General features: G+C 50.2%; 1 protein-coding gene across 2 annotated transcripts; it reads left to right on the forward strand.

Moving 5' to 3' along the window:
• Nucleotides 1-7,686: 7,686 nt before the first annotated feature.
• On the forward strand, nt 7,687-10,865 carry COPS7A (COP9 signalosome subunit 7A). 2 transcript variants are annotated; one of them, XM_050332020.1, is made up of 8 exons: nt 7,687-7,927; nt 8,007-8,082; nt 8,625-8,713; nt 8,789-8,991; nt 9,485-9,590; nt 9,954-10,105; nt 10,245-10,310; nt 10,589-10,865. In XM_050332020.1, the coding sequence occupies exons 1-7, from the start codon at nt 7,766-7,768 to the stop codon at nt 10,282-10,284; spliced, it is 828 nt and encodes a 275-aa protein (XP_050187977.1). In that variant the 5' UTR covers nt 7,687-7,765; the 3' UTR covers nt 10,285-10,310; nt 10,589-10,865. The 2 variants fall into 2 exon arrangements, with proteins under 2 accessions (XP_050187977.1, XP_050187978.1); XM_050332021.1 differs by having other exon boundaries at nt 10,245-10,865.
• The last annotated feature ends 1,709 nt before the right edge of the window (nt 10,866-12,574 follow it).

Here is a 12,574-nt window from a genome sequence, read left to right on the forward strand (position 1 = left end):
CCGGGCCGCCCCCCGGGGCTCACCCCCGCCGCCCCCCGCCTCTCCGCCCCGCAGCAGTACCCTCGGGGAGATGCCACCCCCCGGTCCCGCCCCCCGTCCCCGCATCCCCGCATCCATCATCCCTGCGCTTCGGGCCCCCGGGCCCCGCTGCCCGCCGCGGTACCGGGCGGGGGGGCGGCAGACGGGCGGCCCCGGCGAGGCGAACACCCGGGGGCGGGGCGGCGGGGTCCGGTCGAGCCTCACGGGCAGAGCCCGTGGGACACACGGGTGCGGTGGGAGCAATGTGGGTGGGGGGGATCCGTCCAAGGCGGGTTTACCCGTGGAGGGATCACCCAGGTCTTTTGAGCGTGTCCCCAGGCGTCGACGCCGGGGATCGATGGGATGCGTCTGGAAGTGGTAGGGATGTGACAGTGAAATTAAAGAAAGAAGCTGATGTGCCTTTGAGGGGCCGGGTGTTTCATAGGGAAAATCTCCCTCCACCATCAAGAACCAAACAGAAAGCACAGACCAAATCCGAAGGGAGCAGCTGAGCAGCCAACGGGCGAGAGAAGAAAGTCAATGACAGAGAGACAGTTTCTACTCCAGGGTCTGAAATATGAGGAAGCAAAAAAGTAATTTCCTCAGATCCTCAAAAACAATCAAACTTTTCATCATAAAACGACGAGGAAAGACTGTAACTGACCCTGGGAAAAAAAATATATATAGTAGAGACAGCACTGAGCTGTAAAGAACCTGCCACTGCATCAGGAATGGACGGAGGTGACAAATGGACACACAGTACCAAACCTGAGCACGGCAGGATGCCCGGAACAGGGCGTGCCAACTCTGGACAGATACTGAGGGGGCTGAGTCTGTTGTTCTTCATCAGGCCTCCTGCTCCTGTGCTAATGAACCAGGCTGCTCCAAGCTTTCCCATGCCAGGACATTCGAGTCTTGCACATGTATTTGTGAGCATGTTTAGGAGAGCCAACGGGTTTTTCACACGCTTGGGAGTAATATCAGTGTGTGTTTGGACATATTGGCATGGGGATGCAGTTCTGTTAAGGCTTACAGTCACTGGGAGGTCGAGGCGTGGGAGGATAGTGCTGCTGGGGTTTGTGTGAGATCACTGTGTGTCAACAGCCATGCACACATCAAGTGCCCCAGCTTTCATCCCCCTCATGCACAAGGGGGTTTATGTCAGAGATTATCCAGGCTTCTGTTGCATTCTCCAGCCTTTTTATCTCTGGCCCTCATGGGACTTGTACAAATCATCTGTGAAAAGCTTGCTCAGTGAGCCCTCGCACACCCATCCCAAGAAACCCCCCAAGAAACGGACATGGTGGAATGACACAAGTCGACATTCAGCTTGTCGTTCTCCGCACTTCTTTTCCTGCTTTCTCACCTGGGAGTAGAGGAGGGTAGAAAGCTCTGGAAGGGTCTACATCAGGCACACAGGCTCTTTCTGACCTTTTCAAATCCTGACGAATGTGTTTAGTATAATTGGGAAGCACAAAACAGAGGAGAAATTTCAACCAGGGAAAGGTCAGTTAAAGGGTGAAAATCCAAATGACGCAAACACTGAAAATCCCCCTGAAGAGTAAAATTACAGAAAGCAGAAAAAGGAGTCAGCCATATGAGAGAGAACAAGGAGGATGATTTTGTAGGGACAAAGAAAACACTGGGAGATGTAGGGGGTAGTCAGAAAAGCCACTTAGGTGGCAGAAACAGCAAGTGCAAAGGCTGATGTCACTTGCACATCACTCTTGCATGATATAAAGGGAATGACTTGTTTGGTTTCCTTTTCAAAGGAAAGCTAATGTAAACTTACAGGGAAATTGGAGGGGAGAGATCAAATCAGGTGTTACTGGCTGTTATTTCTGTCTGGTAAAATCACTTGCAAATCATCCCATACAGATCATCATTTACACCCAAGACTTCTGAGGCCAAGCAGGTCACTGCTGCTGTTTTTAGCATTGTTTCCTAAGGCAAGGGAGACCCATGTGGTTGCCCTGCTACCTGCAGAATTCTGTCTGTCTGTCTGTTAGTTGCCATGGATTTGACAGAAGAACCAGAGTTTAGAATGTAAATAAGTTCCAAAAATCTGTATGAAAACCAGCAGCCTGACAGAGGAAAGAGATGCTACCACTGCTGGAACAGAGCCCATAGCCATGCTGCTGGGCAAAGCCTCACAGATCAGAGCAGTCCATCCAGCAGGCCAAAATAATTAAGCAGAAAATATTGGGAAAGCTGTATAATGCTACAGAGTGGGGGCGGGGCGGGGGGGAAGAGGGGGTGGTAGGAGCCCAGTAACTATAGGGGAAAGGACTTGCAGATGTGGCAGACTGTGGAAAGGATGTCATCAAGGCATGAAGGTATGGTAGTGGAAAGTATAGAATATGTAAGAAAAGAAGTCTGTAGAGAACCCAGTTTCCTTGGCCCTGTTGCTCACCAAACAACTGGTTAATAAGCTCTGGAATATCAGAGACATCCCATAGGACTGGAAGAGAGCTGTGCCCTGCCAATATTTGTAAAGAGCAAACACAAGACCTGAAAGTTTCTAGACAAAAGCAACAAAGAGCTGATATGAGATTCTCCAGTTAATGCCAATCAGCCTGGTTTGGAAGAAAACCGATCTTTCTGCATAAACTTGTTTTGTTCTTGTCAGTCTTTGATGTGACTACAGGTTTGTTTGGAAAAGGTGATGGCTTAGATCTATCCAGGCTTCTGGAAGTGTTAATTTCCCAAAGCATGCTGATGAGAATAAACAGCATTATGTAACATTAACAGAGCAGGAGGTTAAGTGAGCTGGTTAACTCCATTTAACGCCCTGCAAACACAAAGGAGGTCATCCCTGGAAGCCCACCATTGAGTGGCAGTGTTTCTTACGTGGATGCCCAGGAATGAGTCCTGGGTCAGGTATGACTCACCATTTTATTCAGTGCTTGGTGAGCAGACACAGTTCATTCTGGCACAATTTACTGAAGGCACAAATATTGCTAGAGTGTTAAAAATAACGAGAATAGGACCAGCACAGAATGACCTGCCCCACTCGGTAAGGTGATAATTCTCATAAAACTTCTTATAAGACTGCACAGCCATGAACAGGGAAAAAATGCCCATATCTACAGATAACAACTTACAGTCCTGAAAAGAGCCATCTGAAAAAGATTTAGGGATCGTAACAGGCAGAAAACTGAACACAAGACCAGTGGTCCAGGCTGCAGGAATGAATCTGAATTGATCCCTGGCATGCAAAGACAGAAGTAAGGACAAGGAGTGAGGAGATGATTAATCCTCTCTCTGTGTCTGAATAAGTCCCATGCTGGAAAACTGTACAGTGCTTCATGCTCCATATTTTAAAAATAACTTTGAATCAAAGGTGATCCGAAGGCTGGAGATCTCAGTAATTTAAAGAGGTCAACCTGTTTAATGTATCAAAAAGGAGAATGAGACATGACTTGCTTGCAGTATCACTCCCTTCCTGGAGAAAAGTCTACCAGGTATTCTGGAAAAGAATAACAAGAGCCAGTCACTGGAGAGTGATTAATCACAGAAACAAACTACCAAATGAAGTGCAAGATCCTCTCTCTTCTTGAGTCCTTGAATCTCAACTGAAGGCCTGTCTGGAAGCCAGTTCCTGATATGCAAAATCCTGAGGGCTGTGAGAACAGATCGGAGGAAGAATTACCATGCAGTAGCACTCTTTTTAAACTTCTCGGTAAGCAGCTGACACTGAGCTGACTTTAGGTGTAACTAGGTGCAGGTCTTATGACCGTCTGTGCATTAGCCCACTACAAGCTGAAGGGTTAAAAGCCTTCTGGATCATGTTGGTATCCGAGAGAGTCACCCCAGCCTCCTTTGTCCTTACAGTGTTTTTGTCTCGGAGCCCACGTTACACACAGTTGTGAAAAATGGTCTCATGAGATGTGACTCTGCTATGTTTGGAGAAGAACTGGTGAAAAAATACATCTCCAGTGTTTTGACAAGTTATTTGGATTCTGTGGTGTTGAAGAGAAGAACAACCTAGAATGAGCCTGTACAGCTCTACAGGCTTTAAAGTGGGACAGTGAGTGCATAGGAAAGAAGGTGGATCTACAGCACAAAGGGAATGGAGGTTTCTTTCTGGAAAGATCAGAGTGAGATCAGAAGAGAGGGATGATGCTAGGGGGTGGTTACAGCTAGGATCAGAAATCCCAAACATTCAGAAATAACAACACAGAACGTCTCCATGTCACAAGATTTATCTTCAACTTATGAAATGTTGTACAGGCTTGCTTTCATCTGCACTCTTTGCCTCCTACTTTCGGCTCTTTAGGTTACATGAAAATCACATTTCACAGTTCCCTGTGACCAAAAAGATAGGCGTTTGCTCTGTGAACAAAGCAAAAGCATGGGATTTACCGACTCCAGGAGGCTGGAATTGAATTTCAACAGCTGGCACCCTGATCTAGGGATGAGGCAGACTTTGCTAACTTATGGGGATGTTACCCATAATTTATGAACTCCTTAAAGTGGTGAACTTGTCATTTGGAGAGCACAGGATCTGAGTCATTCAAAGGACTTTCTGGTCTTTGCCCTTGATGCAGGATAAAGAAGGAACAGATAAAAAAGTGAGGACCCAACACACAGGACATAGGACCCAGGGGCCAAAGTGGAGAAGGAAGACAGAGAGAGCACCATGTAGCAAGGATGCTTGGGCTGCCGGGCTTTTTCTGGCTAATAATGAAAGGCAGCAAGCGTGTCAGAGAGTGTGAGAGAAACAGATCAATAGAGAGATAAAACTGAGATAGAAGGAGCTGACAAGGGGGTGGGGAAGAGAGTAATAAAACACTACAAATCAGCAGGGTTACATTTGAACCTGATTTGAATGCACTCTGCACTGGTGTAAGTGAATATGGCAGGTATGAGGCTATGGTGAATCAGACCTAAATACTGAAATAAAGAGGGACAATTAGGGAAGATATAGTCTTCTTGTTAATATCGCCCTGTAACCTGCCTTCACAGCTCTGAGCCAACCCTAGCTGCCCCGCTTCTCCTTTAATCCTGATATATGGAGAAGCACGAATTTTGCTGGCTCTGAGAATACCGACTGATAGCCTTTCCCTGCTTTCCTGGGCCACCACGATCTTCCTGAAGAAGTGCCTGTTGGGTAAAAGGTGTCTCAGTCACGTTTTACCTGAGCTGAGTGTAGGAAATGCTCATTATCACCTTGTTCAGCGAGGACCCAGGGTAGCACAGCTTCTGAGGACACCCTGAACCGCTGCGTTTGAGGTGCTTTTCTAGGAGAGGTGATGAACTGTGCCCATGTGCAGGTACCAATGGAAACTGATCAGAGAAGCTTCTTTGCTCAGCTCCATATTTTTGAGGCAAAAGAGACTGTGACATCCCAAAGCTAAGATCATCAGAGCACATAATTGAAAACATGCCCTACCAGAACAGTACTGAGGATCTGGGTACCCTCCCCTCTCAGGGCACTTGCACCTCCCTGGCCCAGGCACTTGGAGCCATTTTGCTGCTTATGCCTAGAATTAGTTTTAAGTGATCCACACTGACCATAGCTGTCCACACTACTCCCTTCTTCTGTCAGGAGCCTCAGTGAGGAGACCAAGCACCAAAGAAGCCTCAAGGACTGAAGGGGATGGGGTAGGGACAACCCATACAGCTGTTCAAATGAGCCTGGGAAACAACCAGTCAACTCCCTAAGGCAGCCATGGGTTATATTTTTTATCTCTAAAATTGCGTTTGGAGCAGTACCATACTGCAAAGGAGCCTTCTCCACAACTCAGCCACAGCAGCTGTGTGAGAACTAGAGTCAAAGCAAGAGAAGAAAGCTGTTGATACTGGCAAGTAAAACCTCAACAAACGTAGACTTTACCCAGATGAATATTTCAAGATGTTATACTTATTTCAAGATGTTACACTTATAGAAGTCTGGCAAAGCCGTAGTCAACTGCCTTTAATATGCGCTAAACTGATCCAGCTGAAGATCAAATCTCTTGCTGGCAATCCCGTGCTGGTGTGCAAACTTGCCCAGATAGCTCTAAGATTTAAACATGCTAAAACCATAGACTGTATTGGGTTCCATCAATTTGCTGCCTCTTTTGCTTTCATGGAAAATCACCACTGATTTCTAAAGGAGCCAACCACAAGGAAGTTTGTGCTGGGCTGGAATTCTTGGTCAAACAGCTTAATATTGAAATGCATGCTGACCTGGAGCTCCTCCAGGTCACCCTCACAACTCACCTCTGCCTGCTATGTGATTTATATGAGATGAGAAGAGCTATGAAAGTTTGCTTGTTTGTTTTTGGGGGTTTTTTTTCCCCCCCTCCAAAATGACCTCCAGTCTTTATTCTCTCTCACCTGGCACAGGGAAGTGTGCCCTCGGCAATGCCTCCTGACCGCACTGCTCTAACTCACGCCCACGAAGAGATACTTAAGGTGCACCATAAACATTTCTATCCTTGTGGAACATTTAAACTATCTTTTTATGGCCATACCCTGCCTGCATCAGGGATGCATTTCTTGACAAGTGCGATGGTTAATGATTCAGCAGATAGTAAAGCCATTTTTTTGCAAAAATTAATGCAGTAGAGGAGAGGAGGCATGCAGGGATTTAAGAAATGCACAGTTTAAATACATAAGTACGGTGCTTTGCAGCATAAGATATTTTACATTTACATATCCCCAAAACACTGCCCAAAATAGTGAGATCTTAATGGTTTGAAAGCAAAAATGAGAGCTATGTGTGGGCACACACAAGGTATTTCATGCACCTTTTTTAATTCTGCTGTTGTACTTATAGAATATATCACTGAGATGTGAAACATACCACGCCATATAGTAGTGCATCTGTTTTCTCATCAGATATTTCAACATAAATCATAGAATCACAGAGTTGTTTGGCTTGGAAGGGATCTTAAAGACATCTCATTCCGACTCCCCTGCCGTGGGGCAGGGTCACCTTCCACTGGACCAGGCTGCTCAGAGCCCCATCCAACCTCGCCGTGAACACTTACAGGTGTACAGATGAAAGTTAGATATTCACCAGACAGGAAAGACCCATAAATATGGGTATATTCATGAAGCATCCGTGACCGGCTTGTAGGGACACATCTCAGTACGGCTGGGAGGCTTGGGGGAGTTTTCAGAGAGGATGGGTCGTGAAAAAAAACAGGAGAACATCGGGCAGGCGCTGGCAGCGAGCAGGGTAAGGCATTAAAAAAAAGCGCTGAATGGCGATTCGGGCTGGCTGGTGCCTGTGGCCAGCGCGGCGAGGGCTGGGGACCAGCCCGTGGCCACTGGGGTAGGCTGCGCCGCAGGCAGACCGCGGCCTGGGATGTCCTGGAGACATGATCCCTGCCGTGCCAGGATGTCCGGGCTGTCCGGGGTGTCCGGGAAGGGCCGGCACACGCTCCGAGCCGCCGCCGGCAGTGCACACCCCGGCCGGCAGGGGGCGCTCTGGCGGCGGGCGCGAGCCGCCGCGGAGCTCCCGGTCCGGCCAATGGGGGAGCGGCGGGGGCGGGACGAGCCGGCGGTTCCGCCAATGGGCGGCGGGTGCGCGTCAGACGCGGAAGCGGCCGCGGAGGTACGGGCGGGGCGCGGGGCCGGCCGGGAGCGCCCGGGCCGTGCCGGGGCCGGGGCCGGGGCCGGAGCCGGAGCCGGAGCCGGAGCCGGAGCCGGAGCCGGAGCCAGAGCCGGGGCCGGGGCCGGGGCCGGGGCCGGGGCCGGGGCTGATCCTGATCCTGCGGGGAGCGAGCGCGGCCGCGCCGGGCCGGGCCCCGCCATGGCGGCCGAAGGCAAGGTGACGGGGCAGAGCCAGGAGCAGTTTCTCCTGCTGGCCAAGGCGGCCCGCGGCGCCGCGCTCGCCAGCCTGATCCACCAGGTGCTGGAGGCCCCGGGCATCTACGTGTTCGGGGAGCTGCTGGACATGCCCGCCGTCCGCGAGGTGAGACCCGCCCGGCCCCGCGGCCCTGCCGGGCCCGGCCCGCGGCCCGGCGGGACCGCCTGACGCTGTGTCCCCGCAGCTGGCCGACAGCGAGTTCTCCCCCGTGTTCCGCCTGCTCACCATCTTCGCCTACGGCACCTACGCGGACTACCTGGGTGAGGCCGGGCCCGGGACACGGCGCGGGGCGGGGGCTACGAACCCCCGGACCGGTGATGGGGATCCCGCGAGGTGGGAAACGCTGCCCGCCCCCACCAGGGCCCCCCCATACCCAAACAACCCCCCAAGGCCGTGCCACCGACCCGAGACACGCCTGGTTGTGGTTTGGGCCCCCAGACCCTCCGGGTATCTGACAGTAATTAACGCTGCCATTTGCCATCTGCCGAAGAGCATCTTGGCAGTGACGTTTTTGAGGGACGAGGGGAAAGACTTAGGTATCCACTGGGATGTGCAGGCCTGCATAAATAAGGCATGGGACAGCTAGAGAGAATGACTTGAGGGTGATGGGGGGAAAGGCTGCTCAGAAAAGGTCTTTTGAGCTGAGGATTGATGGAGATGGCTTGGCAAGACAAAGCATCACTTGGGGGATTGGTGTGCAGGCACTGTAAGAGACGGGTGTGGTACAGATGCTTCTGTGCAGAGCTGGGAAATGGATAATGAGACATAAATTCTAATACCCTGTTCTTTTCCCTGACAACAGCTGAAGCAGCAAACCTCCCTCCCTTGACAGAGGCTCAGAAGAACAAACTGAGGCACCTGTCAGTTGTCACTCTGGCTGCCAAGATCAAGGTAGTGGCCCTGTTTTTCCCCCCGTTCTCCCTGCACTGGGATTGCCTTGTGCTAGTTACCATCATCTTTCCACAGTGCATCCCCTACTCAGTGCTGCTGGAGCAATTACAGCTAAAGAACGTCCGGCAGCTGGAGGACCTGGTGATTGAGGCAGTTTATGCAGATGTGCTGCGAGGGAGCTTGGATCAGCGGAACCAGCGCCTGGAGGTGGATTACAGCATTGGGAGGGACATCCGAAGGGAGGAGCTAAGCACCATCACCCGCACATTGCAGGAGTGGTGAGGAGGAAGCCCCCATTGCTAACACCCAGAAAAGGTTGCAGGAGTGGCCAGTGGCTTCCCTGGAACCTCTTGTGTGTCGCTGGGGGTGGGTGGTGTTGGAAGGTGGTCTACTTGATCCCCTTTCCCATACTCCAACAGAAAGTAATTTCCAAAAATAGTTTTCCAAATTCCCCTGTTTGTGGCTGGCTTGGAGGGGTGATGAAGCCGCATCAGCCCTTGCACAGTCCTGGCTTCTGGCAGGAGGCTTCCCGAGTGTTTATCTGTAGTTAGTTCCTAACCCAGTGTGGCTTTGTTATCTGTCACAGCTCCTGGGTAATAACGTAATTCCCTGTGTTGTTACATCAGAATCTTGCTCCTTTCTCTTCCCTGCCTGGTGTAGCTGCTGCCTTCCAGTGTTTTTGGCCTCTAGAGTTGAAATCTGCTGTCTTTCACATTTCTTTCTATGCTGTGCCAATTCCCTGGCCTGTTCAGTTTTGGGTCTCCCCTCCAGGTGCCAGGGCTGCGAGGTTGTCTTGTCGGGCATCGAAGAACAGGTCAGCCGGGCCAACCAGCACAAAGAGCAGCAGCTGGCCCTGAAGCAGCAGATAGAGAGTGAGGTGAGTGGGCACAGGAGGGAGCAGTCAGTGTCCCTCGCTTTAAAATTACTAGAACCAGTACCCTGTGGTTGCTACAGTCCTTACTGAAGTGAGGCATTGCCTTTTCCCTAGGCCAGACCTCCCAGGGGCTTGTGCCTGAAGAAGAGCCCTAAATCAGCTTAACACTCCTCTGCAGTGCAGGGGCCTGGGCAGCTGTTGGCTCTTTTAGTTGACATGAGCTTACAGCTCTTAGCTCCAGGGCTTCCTTTAAAAACAAACAAAAAAATACCCCAAAGTAAAACAAAAAAAAATTAATAAAAAAATAGCCAAAACAAACTAAAAACCTTGTGAAATCCCTTGTTTCTTTCTTCGCTGCTATTGCAGGTGGCAAACCTGAAGAAGACTATTAAAGTGACAACAGCAGCTGCTGCAGCAGCCACATCCCAAGACCCAGAACAGCACCTAACGGAGCTCAGGGAGCCAGCCCCTGGCACCAACCAGCGCCAGGCGAGCAAGAAAACTTCCAAAGCCAAAGGGTGAGGAGTGCAGGCAAAGGGACAGAGCGTGTGTGTGTATGAACATCAGCTTCTCTGTGTGCACATAGAAAGGAAGTGAGATAAGAGCCTGAGTGTCCACTCTGATTTTCTTTCTTTTTTTTTTGTCCCACCTCCACAGGCTCCGGGGCAGTGCGAAGATTTGGTCTAAATCAAACTAGCTGGATCTCCCTTCACAACCGGGAGGGTGAGAGGAAGAGATTTGGGGGATGGAGGGGTAGCAAGGGTCCCAAGTGTGATGCTTTTGAGCTCTTCTCCGAGATCCATCTTGCCAGCTAACTCTCCTGCATGTTTTTTCTCTTTCCTATCTGCTTTACCCACTTTCCAGGCAGTATCTCCTTCCTTTTCATCACAGCATTTCACACTCTGATCTTCCAGTTTACGCGTTGCCGTTTCCCCAACCTCTCAAGCCCCCATCGCCAGGGCCATGTGTTTCTCTCTTTCTCTCTCCCTGTCTTTTGACAGGTCAATTTCAAGAGCCATAAGGGTGTGTCAGTCACCTTGGCACCCAGAAGGCATCACAGAAACTTGGAAAGAGGGTGCTGGTGCTCAGCAACCATCTTGGCTCTATGAGACCCCTGGGATAATTTGCTCCAGGATGCAGCTGCCGTCTTTGATTGTTTAATCTTTGTTTTGCTAGGTGGGAGGGTAGTTTTTGAAGGGATTCTTTTAAAAAATATAAATATATTATAAATATATATAAAACAATAAAATAATAGTTCTATGGACATATCTATACAAACTTGTGCTCCTGTGGTGGCATCTCTTGGCCTCATATAATGATTCTGGAGGTTCCAAAATAAGGCATGATTTTGCGGTAGAATATCCTCAAAATACTCACTTCCCTTTCCAAAGCATAGTGCCACAGTAGCTCTGGTGGGATGAGAGTCCATAAAGCAGGAATTAATTATAAATCGTATTTACAGTTTCTTGTGTGGTTGATCTGCATCTGTACTGTTCAAAAGAGGTGATTTTCAGGTAGTCTCATAGGAAAGTGCAGAGGCTGAGGAAGAAGTGAATTCATATTTGTGTCAGCACTGTGTGCCCCCTGGTCCTGGATGGAACGGAAAGTGATGTGGGGAATTGTCTGACAGGTAAAGGTAACAGAGTCAAAGCCCATGTGTGTGAGTTCTCATAGTATAGATGCTGCACAAGCCATTCTTGGTTCGTGTTAGAGTTTGGTTGAAAAAAACCCAAATTAGTGAAATTGACTCCTGTGAGATGCTCAGGGAAAAAAAAAAAAATCAGATTCTCCAAAGGATGCCTCCTCGAGGCTGGCTGGGAGCCGAGTCAGACGGATGTCAGTGTTGCACTGCTGCTCCAGGACGACGTGTAGGCTGATAGAAATGTAAATTGACACCATGACTCCCACCCCCGCTTGGTTCTGCGTCTTGTGCCAAGGCTAAAATTTGATTCCCTGAACCTGGGTTTCTGTGTGTGAGCAAACCATGGGAAAAAAATAATCCAATGAGGGAAAACTGTGATCTTTGTCTGTATGGGAAGTGTTTTTGGTTCACTGGCCTGGGGGTGGGTTTTATCCTGGGTCGGCTCCCTGTGCAGACACGTGGGAATTGGAGCCGAGGCAGTGTGGGTGTGAGCAGGTCATGTTAAGGGGGTGAGGAGGGGAGTGAGACCATGCCTGTTTCCGTGGTAGCAAGGTGCCATCAGTTCTCCAACACCACAAAATGCTGGTTTGTGCAATATTGCTTTGCTAATTCCAGACTGCTGTAATACAGCCCTGCCTGTCAGTGGGAAAGCCCCGTCACCCGAACCTATGAACTCCTAGAACTTCCAAGCAGCTTTGTCCCTCTGTGCGTGATCACAGGGCTCGGCATACCAGCCGGCAGTGCCCGGGACAGGGATATGCCGGGCTGTTCAGGGTGATTGCTGTCAATCTCCCAAGGCCTTGGGCAGCCCCACAGCTTTACCCTGTTCTGTGGCCCAAGGTGTCAAGCTCTGTTGCTGTAGTCACCTGGTGTAGAAGTACCAGATAGGAGAGGTTTGGTGTGAAACTGTCCAGATGGGAGACAAATCTGGTTGCCAGGAGCATGTGGGGGGATAGCTGGGCCAGGGTTGTCTCAACCCACCTAGAGAGATCTGATGAATTTGCAGCAATAGGGAGTCCACCTGACGAATCCTGTTTTCCGTAAGCTGTAAGGAGGGGCTGTGACAACGCTTCCAGCTTTTGTTTAAATCCCCTTGAGCCTTCCTCCCTCTCTGTCACATCGCCTTCATCTGTCTCTCTCAGTGAGGAAAGGCACTGTACTTGCTGTGTCTGCAAACGTCTGCAAGAAGCAGTAACAGTCTGTGCATGCTGGATTTTCCTGCTCCCTGGGAAGGGCTAGTCTGGGACCAAGGTGCCAACAGGTGATACCTGTCAAGCACCTGCCAAATGTCTGGCACCTCACACTCTTTGAAAGATTTGCTGCTTGCAAAGCCCTTGTGGTGTGA

Source organism: Myiozetetes cayanensis, unplaced genomic scaffold, assembly GCF_022539395.1.
Source record: "Myiozetetes cayanensis isolate MyiCay16 unplaced genomic scaffold, myiCay2020 scf5-8, whole genome shotgun sequence".
In the NCBI taxonomy this organism is placed as follows: Eukaryota; Metazoa; Chordata; class Aves; order Passeriformes; family Tyrannidae; genus Myiozetetes; species Myiozetetes cayanensis.

Excerpts from the sequence above, each read along its gene's own strand:
- COPS7A (XM_050332021.1), top strand. The coding sequence starts at position 7,766 with ATGGCGGCCGAAGGCAAGGTGACGGGGCAGAGCCAGGAGCAGTTTCTC. Across the intron at positions 8,083-8,624 it reads CACCTACGCGGACTACCTGG|CTGAAGCAGCAAACCTCCCT; the intron begins GTGAGGCCGGGC and ends CCCTGACAACAG. Across the intron at positions 9,591-9,953 it reads AGCAGCAGATAGAGAGTGAG|GTGGCAAACCTGAAGAAGAC; the intron begins GTGAGTGGGCAC and ends CTGCTATTGCAG.